At 48.0% G+C, this 16,980-nt stretch overlaps 1 protein-coding gene across 1 annotated transcript in view; it reads right to left on the bottom strand.

The window, feature by feature from the left end:
* Positions 1-16,980, bottom strand: part of LOC126204359 (ubiquitin carboxyl-terminal hydrolase 2-like) — a 278,662-nt gene that overhangs the window by 117,907 nt on the left and 143,775 nt on the right. The window contains exon 3 of the mRNA XM_049938734.1: positions 2,951-3,362. Within this exon, the coding sequence (XP_049794691.1) occupies positions 2,951-3,362 (412 nt within the window). The remainder of the gene's footprint in view (positions 1-2,950; positions 3,363-16,980) is intronic.

The raw sequence follows: 16,980 nt of genomic DNA on the forward strand, positions 1-16,980 counted from the left end.
CCTCTTGGTTACAGTTTCAGTCAACAAAGCATCTGACTTGTGTTCATGTATTAGACTGTAATTCTGGTTTCTATATGCAATTATAGTATTTCTGTTTTTTTTAATTACTTCATTGTAAATGGTGTCGAAAATATCTTGTCGTATTGAGGAAGAACCGTGCCGGATGTGTACGTTGAATCACACTTCCACACACAGAACAGTTACACTTGTGCTTGTTGTTTCGTAGCTTTTATAGTTGCTGGGGACTTAATTAATCAATTGTGTTAACGGAAATTTCCTTTCATTCTTTATTGTTATTCTACGCAGTCAGATTGCGTACTAGTCAGGGCCAACCGGTTACGAGACTTCGTAACCGGACACACAGCTACTAAAAAAATTATTTGCATTTTATTTAATTAAGCTCCCACGCAAGCATCCTAGGGCCCATCTTGTTTAACCTGTACATTAATGACTTCCCAGCAACCCAAAACACGACGTTAGCCATCTACGCGGATGACACCGCCATCCTTGCGCAAGGTTGGAAACCGTCGAACATCAATTCACGAATACAGACAGCACTCAGAACAGCTGAGCCTTGGTTGGAGCGATGGCGTATTAAAGTAAACGTCGACAAGTGCGAAGCAGTTCTGTTCACACGCAGACCGAAACTACTGCTCAAACATCAACACTGTAGACCGATAACACTACATACACACCCAATGCGTTTCCGAGAGAAAATCAGATACCTATGTGTTTGGGTGGACCGGAAACTTACATGGGGGGACCACATTGAGTACGTTGCCAACTGAGCGCACGCGAGGCTCAAACAGCTCTACCCAATGTTCAACAGGGAAAGCACACTGAATAGGAGGGTGTCGAGGTCCATATACATGACACTGATTAGACCTCTGATGACGTACGCAGCTCCCGTCTGGGGATATGCAGCTCCTACACGACTGCGCCGCCTGTAGATCATACAGAACAAAGTGCTACGGATCATTAGCAACGCTCCACGCTACACACGCACCGTGGATCCTCACCATGAATACCGCCATGATACCCTCAAGGAAGTATTCAAAAAACACACCACACGACTATACAGGAACTCGAGACACTCGAACAATCCTTTCATCCTCACTCTGGGAAACTACGATCACAACCATAGGTGGAAGCACAAGCGGCCAAATACACTGCTAGCTAGGGCATAGCCACCTACGGTAAACTAACAAACGCAAACAAGCGACAAACGTCGGCAAGCCCCTGCATATCAGCAACTCTGGCCGGTAATTACCAGCTGCTATTAGAGCCGACCAACAGGCCACAGCAGGGACACCGACTAGCTCGCCCACTGACGCACAAACAAACCGCCAACATCACCTTACAGTGTGCTTCAGACATATGACCTAACTGTTGCAGGTTGCTGACGCTGAACGAGGACTCTACACCGGCACCCAGCGCCAGCCTCCGAGCAGCACAACCGCACGACGTCAAGGTATCGACATGCATGATACCCACTACTAACAAAGCCTATCCTTGCACGACCTATCGCAGGCAGCAAGACAACCGTTACTGCTGTTACCACCCGACCTAACTATCGCAGAGGTTTTTTTCCCTTGGCTCTTGCGTTGGCACTTTCTTTCCTCTGCCCTTCAAACCGCTACCCTTCGTTCGATTTCGACCCAATCTATCTCCAGATGAGCGCGTATTAATGGTTAACCTTAACCAGACGTACGCAAACATCGCAGTACCCACATCCTGCGACACTAACCCTTATGCAGAGATGGCAGTAGACCTATTGTGTTGGCCATCATGCCGGTGTGGGCGTGGAGGGGCTCCACCTCTATCCTCGGGCGCTAACGGCGAGTAGCCGCCTGCGTCCAGCAGTAGGGAGGCGGGAGACCATACCTCATCCGCCGACGAGCACCACCCATAGCAAACAATGCAAGAAGCGGTAGACAACAGCTGGTTCCCACTCCGTGCACTATTGCAACCTACTGTAGTAACGTTGCCGCTCCTTGCACATCGAGTGACCAGTCACAATAAAGACCATTTACAACTATGACGTAACGTCACGCTCAGTGAGAGGCGTGACAAAATACAAGCTACTGTTCACAGCTAAATCTCATCAGTAAACCCTGAACGAGGTCGCTGTAACAGTGGCCGAAATGTTTGGTTGTCCAGTATAGTTTCATTATGACGTGGTGCGATACTCAGGAAACATTTATGTCGCGGAAGCCTAGGCAGTTTACATCAGCAATCTGCCGTAGTGTTCCGCCGGTGACTGGGCGCAGTGAGAGGGGAGGGGAGGGGAGCAGGGCGAGGTCGGGTCGGACAGAGAGGAGCGCCCCTGGCCCGGGCAGGTCCCGGCCGCACTTACCGGCTGGCTGTCGAAGCGGGCGGCGGAGCCCGCGGAGGAGGCGGAGGCCGCCTGGGTCGGGGGCCGGCGGCGCACCGTGCCCAGGCGGGCCGCCCCCGCGACCACGCGGTCCCGCGCCTCCTCGTCGGAGCTCTCCTCATCGCTCGAGTCCGCCCTGCTCTTTGCCTTTGCGACCCGCGACGGGGACGCGCCGCTGCCGTCGGCCGCTGCCGCGGCCGCCACCGCCGCCGCCGGCCGCTCCCCGTCGCCTTCGTCGCCGTCGTCAGGCCCCGGCGTGACGAGAATGCGCCTGCGGACTCTAGTACCGTTCTGCTGGATCACGCTCACCGTGGGGGCGGGCGCGGCCGCGGACGGCGCTGCGCCCTGCGGGGGCGGCGACGGCGACGCCGACACCGAGTCCAGGCGGCGCCGCACCTCCGACACGGGGCCGGGCTCGTCGCCGCCGCCGCTCGCCGCCCCCGCGCCCGCAGCCGCCGCCGCCGCCCCCGCGGCCGCGGGGCCAGCGCCGGCCGCGGCCGCCGCCTCGTCGTCCGACGACGCCGAGGAAGAGGACGCGGACGAGGAAGAGGCCGGGGACTGCTCGCGGCCAATTACCTCTGTCCGCGTGGCCGCGACGGCCGGCGCGTAGCGCTGCGCGGTGGTCGAGGCGACGGTGGCGCGCGGCGGCCGCTCGGCGAGGTAGGCGGACGGCGAGTACTTGTTGTACAGGTCCTGGACGGCGTCGAGCGCGGCCGCCGTCGAGCTGCGCTGGGCGCGCCCGCCCGAGACGCCGGCCGACGAGCCGGCAGACGCCGACGCCGAGGTGGCGCCGGAGTCGGCGCGCGACCGGCTGGACGCCCGCGAGTAGGCGGGCTCGCGCGCCTCGCTGCGCTCGCGCGACGACGACGACGAGAGGCTGAAGCTGGAGCCCGAGGCGGAGCTGTAGCGCGACGAGGCGCCCAGCCCGGAGTCCGCCTCCGACAGGCTCAGGTGCCGCCGGCCGTACGCCGCCACCGACGACGTCGAGCTGCAACAGCCACGCGCGACGCGCTACTCACACCAGTTCCACAGTGGCGTGCCGCCGACCGTCACCTTACACCTAGTTGATACTACAACGGGGTAGCCGAGCGGTCTTAGGGGCCGTATCACGGTTCGCGCGCCCCCCCCCCTCCCCCGCCGGCGGTTTAAGTCCTCCCTCGTGCGTGTGTGTGTGTGTGTGTGTGTGTGTGTGTGTGTGTGTGTCTATGTGTGTGTATGTGTTGTCCTTAGCGTAAGTTTAAGTAGTGTGAAAGCCTAGGGACCGATGACCTCAGCAGTTTGGTCTCATATGAACTTAAAAAAAAAAATAAATAAATAAATAAATAAAAATAACGCCACGGTAATAACGATTGACGTTGCCAGGGCACCATTTTTATTCTTTAATGTTTGCCATACTGGTTACTGTACTCAAACTGTGGCTTCTCTCGTCAATCCGCAACCCCAAGAAATTTCCAAGTAAGAAATGAACTGAGTCTTGACCCCTCAGCACACGTCCTATGCCCATATCCCTTCTTTCAGTCAAGTAGGCGTTCCCTTTTTTTCTCAAAAGAGCTTGTGCTATTCTCCTAACATCTACAATGCAACAACACTCAACATCCTGTTCTAAATCACACATCCAAACATTCGACAAACTGTAGCTACAATGTAGTAAAGGAAAAAGGTACGTCCCAGTGACACTAAACCGCTCCCCCCCCCCCCTCCCCCCTGCAAGTCGAATGTAATGACACTAAAGTCCATTCAGAACATTCAAGTCTAGAAAAGATTTCGTTCGTAAACTATGACACTATGGTTGCAATTTGAAGCCGAAAGCCGTGAGTAACGGGAATGAGATTAGCGATAAACTTAACATCAAAATTGGGGGCTACGAAGAGAAGGAATTCTGCAACCCCGGAAATAAAGTAACACGTGGTCGTCGAAGCAAGGGGAATGTATTGTAGAAGACAGACTAGGACAGGTAAAGAGGGTATTCCCTGCCAAAAACAAACATCATTCTTAATTTAAGGAAGATATTTCCTAGAATGTGCGGTTGGAGCACAGAATTGTATGGAAGTGACTCTATAACTGCGAGAAAACTGTAAAAGAAGAGAATCGAAGCGTTTGAGACGTGGCTTTAAAGAAAGACGCTGAAAATTATGTGTACTTACAAGACAAGGACTGATGAGGTTCTTTTTTGGGTCAATGGACGTATGCGGGAGCTGTCAGGGCTAGAAAATATATACGAAAAGACAGCGACTGGAATATATCCAACGAATAATTGACGACATTACGTGCAAGAGTTACTCGGAGATGAAGAGTTCGCCACAGGTTAGGAAGTAGTTTCGGGACACATCAAACCAGTGAGAAAACTGATGACACGAGGAATAAGAACAAGGCATTGCTCTAACACATTCATCCCTTATTCTAAGTTTTTTGAAGGGTTCCTTATTTCACGAAAGTTGCAAATTTATACATTTCCCGTTGCACAGAGAGAATGGAAATAAACCATGTCAACCGAAAAACCACTGCGCATCGTACAGTTTGCGCAAGCCATACCGACACTCGGCGTGGTGGCCGATGAGGGCGACCGTAAATTAAAAACGCCTTTACAGTCGCTGCCATCTCTGAACGCTTCGAGTGTGAACTTGTTTTGCCCGAATTGTAACTACACTGCGTATGCGTCTTAACATCGCCGCCCTAGCGCACGGGAAGGAAATCTCGGTTCGAGGCGGATTTTTCTTACTGTCTTGGCGCGGCTCACAAAACCCCCTTGCGAGTCGCATGTGACTCGCAGGCCGCTATTTGCCCGCCTCTGCCTCATCCTGCACCAGAAGACCTTTCTGATACGTCTAGAAGCCACGAATTCCACTACCACGAATGTGCTAGCGGGGGAAGCCGTGGAAGTGCAGATCGATGTTCGCCAAAGGCTGTTAGAGCAAAAGTTTATACTCCGACATACAGCGACATCATGTCCTCTTCGAGAAAACAAACGTCGGTCGCTCTGTGAACGTGTTGGCTCCAGTAAGGCAACGTGAACGTGTTCATACGGAGTGCCTCGGAAAAAGCTGGAGCACACAATGCGAGCCTGAGGGCATTAAAAAAGTTTGTATTATTCACTGCTCTAACACGAAATAATAACACGCTCAACATTTTCGATAAGGGCGTCTTGTTAAAGAGATAGTAGGTTCCCTGCGACATCATAGAACGACTGGTCTGCTTGTCAGACCACTTATGGCACGATTTTCTAAATTAAAAATATCCTTTGAAGCGAAACTGTACTGTGCCATAGTATTATCACCACATCCCCCTTTAAACGGTTTACTCTCCAGGAAAGTACAAGCTAGTGAACTCGTACACCAACTGCATCCCGATCCTGTTTACACGAGCTGACCGCTCTGTGAAACATAAGCAGCATTGGTCGTGCTGGAGTGTTTGCTGTTCCCCAATTACTTTTCAGAGCCCACGAAAGTTAACAAAAAAAGAAGAAGAAGTCGGCATCCATTACGCCCAAGAGAGTGAATCACGTAAGGTCGCACGACAGTGTTGGGTAGGAGACCCAGAGGGATATGCTGAACTGCCTAACTGCAAAGTCTTTCCTTCTTCGCTCAGGCTGACACCCTTCCTTCGCTAATGGTACATCGATGACCCGAAACATTACGAACGCCTGCTTAATAATGCGTTTGCCTGCTTTTGCAAACGCAATGCAGCTGGGACTCTGCGTGGCTTGGATTCGCCAAATCCTCGGTATGTTTCCACAGGTATGAGGCACCACATAACTACGCACAATTCCGGTTAATTATTGTTCACCATTAAACGAGCGCGGAGCTGGCGTTGGATAGCATTCACCGTGTGTTCTATCGGGTTCAGATCAGTGGCATTCGTTGACCAACACATAAACGTGAGTTGACTATCGTGCTCCTCACTATTCTGGGCCTCTGACACAATATTTTCTTTCTCTTTTCATTAATTGGCTTTCAGGACGTCCCCATACAGCCACCTCAGCAGTGGCAGATACGACAGTGTGTTGCGACAATTCAGAGCATTCATCAAGTGCCAAGCCATACCCTGATACGAAGTTACATAAGCTTAGACATGACATATGACGCCATGCAGGCGATTTTTGTGACGCTTAAATCCCGGACATGGACGTAAAGTCTGATGATCACGAACTTTACGCCAAAACCACGCTTCCCTTGCAGATCAAATACTGGTGATGAAACCAGCGATACCAGCATATTCTAGAAGTTCGTAAATGGAATTTCGAAACACACTTCATACACAGAGGTTGGACAAAGGTACGTCAACACCACGAGAAATGCATGCTGGGACATAAATGCACATGCCAGCGGAGAAAAGTAAATTCCAACGTGGATAAATTGTCGCTGTTCATATGATAGCAGTTTCCGTATACAGGTTGCCGATGTGTTTGGTGTCTCAAGAGGCACCGTAACGCACACTGCATACAACGAAAGCGGAAAAACACCGTCCGCTAGCTAAGTAACAATGCGGACGTTTCCGGAACTTTCCACTAATTTGCTGGAAGAATGCAGAACAATAAAGGATCCGTATTTATCCATTCCGAGTCGATTGGAGGCTGTTTTGAATGCCGAACGGTTTCCCTACACCACTTTGAGTGCGATAATGTGTCGTGGTTTTGCCGTTTCCATACTTTCTTCACCCCCCTGTACGTCCCAGCAAGACGTGCGTCGAGAGAGACCTGCTGAACCGAATTGTGTGTGTCGACAGCAGCGAGCATAACACAGGTGTCTGCACGCTTTCGTAAGTGCGAGGCTTGCGATACGACACGAAATGCGGGTACCTGCGACTGCTGACGCGCGGAGAAACGAACCACCGCAACTGGAACAAACGGTACGACGGTGCTAAGCGACACGTACATCACAAATGCCGCACTTCCGGCAGCTCCTTACCGACGTACCTTATTCAACGTAACTTTTGTCTTCCGGTTAATTTGTCGCGTGTTCTTATACAGAAAGAAAATACGGCGGGAAATATTCAAATGGCTCTGAGCACTATGGGACTCAACTGCTGTGGTCATCAGTCCCCTAGAACTTAGAACTACTTAAACCTAACTAACCTAAGGACATCACACACAGCCATGCCCGAGGCAGGATTCGAACCTGCGACCGTAGCAGTCGCACGGTTCCGGACTGCGCGCCTAGAACCGCGAGACCACCGCGGCCGGCCCGGGAAATATTAATGCAGGTTTTTTAATGGGGGAGTACACACCTATTCAATACATCTTTTATTTATTTATTACTGTTTCATCAAGACTTATCCTAGTGACAACAGTTTAATACATAGACATTATGTCAAAAGTCCGTCGTTGTACAACTCACGATCATAAGGTTGTTCGTGGCAGGATAATATAAAACAAAAACAAATCAAGTTGTATAAATATACGACCTACTAAAGAAAGATTACCGAATACCACCTATCTACCAATCACTTATTTCTATTATAGACACTTTCAAAGTTTCGTTTAGAAGAGGTTTCGAGTGCTGCGGCCAACTTTTTATCAATCGTGACCTAGATGACTACAGCAAATCTAACCCACTCAGCTGTTACGTGCCTCAGCACTATTCCACTGGTAGAGATTAGCAATCTCCAGCCCATCGTCTTTGCCGTGCTCCAGTGATGAATGGGACGGAAAGAAACGTTCAAGCAGGGAGTAATAGCGCATACCCTCTGCTTCACACTTCTACAGTGACTCGCAAAGTACAGATACAGATGTGCCACTGCAGCTCTAGTTCTAAAATTAAATTTAACTCTTTAGTCTCAATTACAAACTACTACGACAAATATGTACTGCAAACTTCACTTACACATAGACATATTATTTAACGTCTGCCGTTAAGGAAATGTCACTTACTTATAATTTCCTCCTGACGCGTAATTTCTTTCGTACAGATGCCTTCTCAAAATTCGTTTGGTGTTGACTTTACTTCATGGATATTCTTTGGAACTAACCACGAAGCTAACGGATGATCATTCGGGACAAGAATCTTTTAATTCGTTAGGACCAATCATATTCAAACGCGTAGAAGGCCAGGACTTGACGCCAAGGTCTTTAGCGAATGGGCAAAAGAATGAATTAAACGAATACGGAATTTTAAATACGTCATTCTCTGAAGTGATTGAGAGAGAGAGCGTTCGCGTCTTTGAAGCGGTCGCCGCCATATCATGATGGTCACCAGGAAACCATATGTCTCTTTCGTATCAATGTCTCTTTCAACGGAAAAGAATTCGAGATATTTCGATAATGTTCTCGAGCTTTGGCCACTATTCTAGAATGTTAAGGAGTGTTTTCGGCTATTCTAGAATACTTTCGAAAGTTCTAGACTACAGCTTCAAAACCGCACATATCGCACAAATCCGCACTCTGGCAGAATCGTCGTAAGTGACGAGTTTTACATTGTAGTAAAGACAGAGAAACAGTTCATCCAAAATATGTATATACGCTTATAGATGGTTCAAATGGCTCTGATCACTATGGGACTTAACATCTGAGGTCATCAGTCTCCTGGAACTTAGAACTACTTAAACCTAACTAACCTGACATCACACACATCCATGCCCGAGGCAGGATTCGAACCTGCGACCGTAGTGGTCCCGCGGTTCCGGACTGAAGCGCCTAGAACCGCTCGGCCACACTGGCCGGCAGGCTTATAGAGAGAAAATACGTAAACAAAGAACGGTTGTGTGATTCAAAAGAGGAAAGGGTAAACTGCCGAACAGAATTTGTAAATTCGCTCAATGTGCCCAGTATGCCCTTGCAAGAAAGCTTCGAAATAACATCACAAAAGCGGAAATATTAACCGAAAAAGAAAAAGGCAATGAATCCCCATACCATGAATTACACTCATTTCAGCTAACTCACCATTTAGCTCTAAAAGGCTCCAATTTCCAGGAAGATTAGAGTACGGTGTGGCTGTTAATGAAGCACAAGGGTAAACATTCAATGTTGCGGAGCCAGTTTAAAGGAATCGTGTTTGTTGTACAGCTAACTATACGTAGCGTGTTCACGTGTTGGGCAAGCTTAAAATAATCATCTTTGCGTGCAAAAGCAAAATACTAAGTGTAGTTTATAACAATATGCTCTGAGTGATTTTGTTTATTATGTAAATAAGAATAACTGTTATCCTCCATTTGCAACCCTTGCTCTTCTCTACATGATAAAACTTACGTAGCAAATGAGCAAGATTGCCTGCACACATTAACAACATTAGAGTTTGAAATGAGATGATTAAGGCCGGAGGGGGGCGGCCGAGCGGTTCTAGGCGCTTCAGTCCGGAACCGCGCGACCACTACGGTCGCAGGTTCGAATCCTGCCTCGGGCATGGATGTGTGTTATGTCCTTAGGTTAGTTAGGTTTAAGTAGTTCTAAGTTCTAGGGGACTGATGACCTCAGAAGTTAAGTCCCATAGTCAGAGCCATTTGAACCATTTTTTTGAGATGATTAATTGAAATGTTTTCCAGTTGATAAAGTAGACGGATAAAAAGACCAACCAAAGCGAGTCCTTTTTAGGTAATCGGCGAAAAAAAGTCCTGTGGGTATACGACAACCCTCACAGGATTAGAGGTAGTGACGAATTTGAGAAGGGACTACACGTAAAAATACTTGAAAGCAACCATTATTACTGACGAATCGATAGCACTGGCAAGTGGAGTACAGGTGTAGGCTGGCTTCAAAAGGAAACCATTTCCTGATACCTATTATATTCGCAGGAACAGGTTTATCTGTAGCATCCTCGGGTGAACCATCGAGATTTCTTCGAACGCTCAATTTGCCGGAAAAAATTTAAGAAAAAAATTAAAAATTTGCAAGACACATATCAGCTCCGTATTTTATAATAATTCTTACTCAGCTTCAGTTAGTGAACTTACCTCGTTAATTGCACTTCATATCTGCAAGCATCCCCCATTTTCCTTAGTACCCCAACACTCACACACACACACACACACACACACACACATTTCGCTTGCGATACTTTCAACACAACTACAGCTGCCTAAACAGGGTGAACACTAATAGAACAAATTCCTGACTGGAAATGAGGTGAAATGGTGCTATGAACGTGTGTCCGGAAATCCATCGTTTCCACGGAAGAAGGCGTTGATGAATGGAAGATCTTCTGACCACTTACAGTGTGTTCCTGATATGTTGCAGGCTGTGTGATTGACACAGCGTACTACAAGCACCAGAATGCTCCGGTATTCATTTCGGGACCAAGCTGAAATGGTGTTTGTGTTCGGTCAAGCAGATGAAACTGATTGACAGGCAGCACAGCTACACCAAAACAAGTGCCCCCACAGACACCAACAAAATCACAGAACATTTCAAGACCTTTTTGAGCGTTTGTGAGATCATGGATCCTCTGAGATAGGCGAACGTTGGGGGAGGCAGCGGACTCTGCGTACAACAGATTTTGTGAGCCGGGTTCTACAGGATATTGAGGTGAACTCTCGTACAAGCTCCATGCAAACGGCCCGCCAACACATTCGACTGCCTGGAAGGACCCATGATCACACAAACGCCCAAAGAGAGCTTAAAAAGTTGTGCGATGAGGTTGGTGTCTGTGAGGGTACTTGTTTTGGTACAGCCGTGCTGCCTCTCGACCACTTCCATCTGCTTGGCTGTACACAAACACCACCTCGGCTTGTTCCCGGTACGAATACCGGACCATTCTGCGCTTACAGTACGCTGCGTCAGTCACTAAGCCTGCAACACACATGGAACACACGGCACATGGTCAGAGGAACTTTCATTCGTCAGCATCGTCTACCGTGTAACTATGCATTTTCGGACACATATTCATAGGACCTCTTTTCCTCCATTCCTAATCAGGAATCCGTCCTTGCAGTTTGTCGGTTTTATTCATGTTCACCTCATACAGGATCTTTTTTCGTCAGTCAATCTGAAACTGATGAGAGGCCACATATGTAATCTGCAAATGTCATTTGCTTGGTCTCTCCGAACCCTTGTTTCCTTCTGCTCTGCACCAAACGTGCATTCTGATTCCTCGCCCACACATTACGATCCTTACATTACGACAAGATACGAGGGTTGTTTTTTAACTAAGGGCCGTTTTTATTTTTTAAAAAAAGATACAAATACTTTTGTAAAAGTATTTTCTGATTCTACACACTTTTACCTATTTTTCTACATAGTTGCCTTGTTTATTTAAGCACTTGTCATACCGTACAACTAAGTTTTTAATTCCCTCTTCAAAGAATTCGGCCGCCTGCTCCGACAGCCAAGAGTTCACGGCCGCTTTCACTTCATCGTCGTCATTGAAGCGCTGCCCGCCAAGATGGTGTTTCAGGTACCGGAAAAGGTGAAAATCGCTAGGAGCAAAGTCGGGGCTGTATGGTGCATGGTCCAAAACTTCCCAGCCAAAAGAATCAATCAAATCCCGAGTCTTTTGAGAGGTGTGAGGCCTAGCGTTATCGTGCAGGAGCAAAACTCCTTTTGTCAGCATGCTGCGCCTTTTGTTTTGAATCGCTCTGCGGAGCTTCTTTAGAGTTGCACAGTAGGCATCTGAGTTGATTGTCGTTCCTCGTGGCATAAAGTCCACTAGCAAAACACCGCGCCGGTCCCAGAACACAGTTGCCATAATCTTGCGCTTTGACAGCGTCTGTTTGGCTTTGACCTTGACGGGTGAGGTTGTGTGTCGCCATTCCATCGATTGTCGCTTGCTTTCGGGAGTGTTATGGGATACCCATGTTTCATCTCCAGTGACAATTTGACTCAACATGACATCCCCTTCTTCCTCGTAACGAATCAAAAAGTCCAATGAAGTGGCAAATCTCTTCCCTTTGTGGTCCTCTGTGAGTAGTCTGGGTACCCACCGAGAACAAAGTTTCTTAAAGTTTAGGTTTTCAGATACAATTTTGTACAAAACCGATCTTGAAACTTGTGGAAATTCCAAAGAAAGAGTGGAAATTGTGAATCTTCTCACGAATCTTTGTTTCGACTGCAGCCACCAAATCATCAGTGATCACAGAGGGCCGGCCTGAGCGTTCTTCGTCATGGACGTTTTGACGGCCATTTTTAAACTCTCTAACCCATTGACGCACTTTACCTTCACTCATTGCATTCAAGCCATAAACTTCTGTTAACTCACGATGAATTTCTGCAGCTGATAGGCTTCTCGCGGTCAAAAAACGTATCACTGACCGTATCTCACACGGGGCGGGCGATTCAATAATCGTAAACATTATAAAGTAGCACAGCGATGCGTACACGTCAGCTACAGAGCTGCAACTTGCATCAGTGTGAACGGGAAGGATGCCGGCAAGTGGCGCAGTGGCTTGTTGCGGCGTCCGCGCGAACGGCCCTTACTTAAAAATAACCCTCGTACATTATCTAGTAGACATCCCTTGTCATAGGTGATTTCCCTGCGTTACAATGATGGTGCCCTGATCATTTTAATCAAATATGTTTTCATCAGGCGAATTGAGGGTACAGAGATCCGTGACTGTTTCTATGACACTTTTTCTTCTGCGTTATAAGCAAAAATAAGTGAATGAAGACTGAAGCTTGCGAGCATGTTCTACGCACGAAAAATTGAAGAATCCGAAAATCAGCACTGTTGTGGAAACCAACGGATGGATACAAAAGAAGAGAACACGTCGTAGCACCTGGAAATTAACTTTTATAAAGGTCTTCAATGCGTGGACATGAACTGGAAGGAAGCTGAAAAACTGGCAGCTGATCGAATTCGCTGAAGGAAACTTGTTGCCCGATATTCTATCTAGCATTCGAGGAACGAAGTCTACGTCTCTCGTGGTCTGAATGGTCTCCTCTCCTGTATCGGATACTTGCTTGTGCCCAGTGGTCACACATGTTGGTCTATTTATAGTCAGCTTAGGAATATTACAGTGAGAAACCGCGTTGGGAAAGAGAACGTCGCCTTTGACCATTTGCCAAGTATCAATGCCAGTGGAAAGATGCGTCAATTCGATCGCTTCGGCGTCATTCCGGTACAAGAAGCGTCGCAAAGGGCGGAGAACTTGATTTTATCATTATTTATTTGACATCTGAGTAGTACCATAAACATATCGGTGCAGTCTTACACACGTCGACTAAAAATAAATAAATAAATAAATAAATAAAAATGTTGCATCATATTAACAGGTGACTTCCACTTCAGTTGCAATTAACATAACAGGCGGTATATTCTGAAGTCTCCCCCCCCCCCCCCTTCCCCTGCACCCCGACCATGGACTTGGACTTTGGTGTAGAGGTTTGCGTGCCTCAATAGTACAGATAGTCGTACCGCAGGTGCAAGCACGGCGCTGAGTCGAAATAAACCTCCTGTAGTATACGACAATCTGTCAGATCTACTGATAGCCTTGGGAGAGCCAGCCAGACATTCCATATGGTGCGCAAGATACATGAGATAGGCGAAAAACCCTCAAACTTCAAGAAGAGTGTAGTAATTCCAATTCCAAAGCAAAGAAAGCAGGTGCTGCCAGAGGGGAATGTTAATGAACATTCAGTTTAGTAAGTCATTGCTGCAAAATGGTTCAAATGGCTCTGAGCACTATGGAACTTAACAGCTGTGGTCATCAGTCCCCTAGAACTGAGAACTACTTAAACCTAACTAACCTGAGGACATCACACACATCCATGCCCGAGGCAGGATTCGAACCTGCGACCGTAGCAGTCGCGCGGTTCCGGACTGTGCGCCTAGATGCTGCAAAATATTAACACGAAATGCTGATAGAAGAATGGAAAAACTGGTAGAAAATGATCTCGGGGATGACCAGTTTGGATTCCGGAGAAATGTAGGAACACGCGTAGCGATCCTACGCTTACGGAATTTGCAGACTTATAGAAAGTTTTGACAATGTTGACGGTAACAGCGTCTTTGAAATTCTGAAGCTAACAGAGGTAAAATAAAAGGAGCGAAAGGATATTTACAACTTGTGCAGAAACCAGACGGCAGTTATAAGAGTCGAGGGACACGGAATGGAAACAATGGTTGAGAAGGGAGTAAGACAGGGTTATAGCCTATCCGCGATGTTAGTCTGCGCATTGAGCATGCAGCAAAGGGAACCAAAGAAAAATTTGGAGTAGGAATTAAAGTTGAAGGAGAAGAAATAAAAAGTTTGAGGTTTCCCGATGACTTGGAACAGCAGGTGAACGGAATGGACGTTGTCTTGAAAGGAGGATATAAGATGATGATCAACAAGAGCAAAACACGGATAATGGAATGTAGTCGAATTAAATCAAGTAATGCAGAAGGAATCAGATTTGGAAACGAGACACTAAATGTAGTTTACGAGTTTTGCGATCTCGGCAGCAAAATAACTGATGATGGCCAAAGTAGAGAGGGTATAAAAACTAACTGGCAATGGTAACAAAATTGTGCCTGAAGAATAGAAATGTGAAAACACAGAATACAGATTTGTTACGAAGCCTTTTCTGAAGGTATTTGCCTGGGGTGTAGCCATGTACGGAAATGAAACACTGGGAATAAACACCTTAGATACGAAGAGATTAGATGCTTTCGATATGTGGTTCTACAAAATAATGCTGAAGATTAGATGGGCAGATCATGTAACTAATGAGAAGGTAGTGAATAAAATTGGGGAGAAAAGAAATTTGTGGCAAACTTGAGTAAAATGGGGATTGGTGGGTAGGACACTTTCAGAGACATCAAGGGATCAGGAATTTAATACTGGAAGGAAGTGTGGGGGACGACAGTCGTAGGAGGGGACCAAGAAATGAATACTATAAGTAGATTCTGAATGATGGAAGCTGCAGTAGTTATTCGGAGATGAAGAGGCTTACACAGGATAGAGCAGCATGGAGAGCTGCATCGAACAACTCCTTGGACTGAAGACCACAGCAACAACGTTTCGAAGTCTTTTACCGAAGTGGACAAACGCCACGCAGTGTTGAACAGACGCTGTAGCAGTTGTCTTTTAGTATCACTATCTGTTCGGACAGCTAAAGCAAATGTGGCTGGCATCCTCTTCGTTACTGCAGTCGCTTAATTGGTCTGCCAGCAAGCCATTGCGATGTCGGTGTTCCCTGCAGACGTATCGTAGTGCCTCGGAACCTTCTGGAGCATCGTCTTTGCCGTGCTCCAGTGATGAATGGGACGGAAAGAAACGTTCAAGCAGGGAGTAATAGCGCATACCCTCTGCTTGATGTTCAAGCAGGGAGTAATAGCGCATACCCTCTGCTTGATGTTCTCGTCTGTGCTTGACTGACTGCTGCCATTCTGCTCTCTTCCCACCGCGGCTGGTACTCTCGCACGTCAGCTCGCCCGCTGTTTCGCTTCCAGGAAGGTCGCCAGTGGCCGGGGACGGCTCTGGCAGGCGCCTGCTGCAGGTGACGTCACAGACTTGGCAGGCGACCCGCCGTGGCTGCTGTGCACCAGCGCACGCCGCCTACGCAGAGTTCAAAAGCGCTTCCCAAGCGAGGGCTGCACGAACTGTCACTAAGGGGTCAGGGTATTTTCAACAGATTTTACTTCCAAGATGGAGTGTCTTCCAAGCTCTACATCTCCATCTCTTGCCCAGACTCGGCCAATTCCGGTCGAGAAAATGCGGAATTTGTCGTGGGACATCGTGTAATACTCCCGCTCAGCCTCGATAGTTCCATGAAGTTTCTATATGTGGCGGCGCTTTACATAGCCTTGAAATTGGCATCTGATAATGTAGACGCGTTGCAATAGAGAGCTGTCTCTACGCGGATATTCACAAGCGCTTACAGAATGGCTACGGAGACCTGACAGAGAACAAAAGCATAGTGAGTTGTAGGGCGAGACATATGTCATCACTGCAACAAGGTCGCGCAGATCTCTCCGATATCCATCGTGCCAGCCGGCCGCGCACAGCAACTGGACATTGTGTTGGTGGTGCTGATGCACTTGTCCACCAGTTGGGGTACTAAAAGGTGAGTGCCCGCTGAAATCCTCGTCGTCTGACAAAAGACGGTAAAGCGCGACGAAGGACCATCTGTGCGGAACTGCTTTCGCGTTACGACGCTGATCGTGACAATTTTTTGTCGAACGTCATTAAAGATGATGAAACATGGGTTCATCACGTCGATACGGAAACAGAATGGCGATCGATGACCTGGCGCCACACCGCCTCTCCTCCGGAGGAGAAGTGCAAAGCCGCACCCTTAGCCGGCCAAGTTTCGGTAAGGGTCTTCTGGGACTCTGAAGGAGTCATTCTGTTTGATGTCCTCCCTCACGGTGTAGCGATCAAGTCTAAAGTGTATTGTGTCTAAAGTGTTATGTGCTACCCTCAGGAAACTGAAGAGACGAGTTCAGCGTGTTCATAGCTGCAAAAATGCAAACGAACCTCTCCTTCTCCATGACAACACAAGGCCTCACATAAGTCTGCACACTCGCAAAACTTCACTGGACTGTTCTTCCTCTTCCACCCTACAGCCTGGATCTCGCACCTCCCGATTTCCAATTGCTTGGCCCACTCTGCGGGAAGCAGAACGTGGATGACGAGGAGGTTACTGATGGAGCGAGACGTTGGCTCCGACGTCGACCAACGGAGTGGTACCGTAAGGAAATAACAGGCTGTACCAGTGAGGTGGCGTAAGGCCGTCGCTCTGAACGGAAATTATGATGAAA

The sequence above is a fragment of the Schistocerca nitens genome, chromosome 9, assembly GCF_023898315.1.
Source record: "Schistocerca nitens isolate TAMUIC-IGC-003100 chromosome 9, iqSchNite1.1, whole genome shotgun sequence".
Classification (NCBI taxonomy): domain Eukaryota; kingdom Metazoa; phylum Arthropoda; class Insecta; order Orthoptera; family Acrididae; genus Schistocerca; species Schistocerca nitens.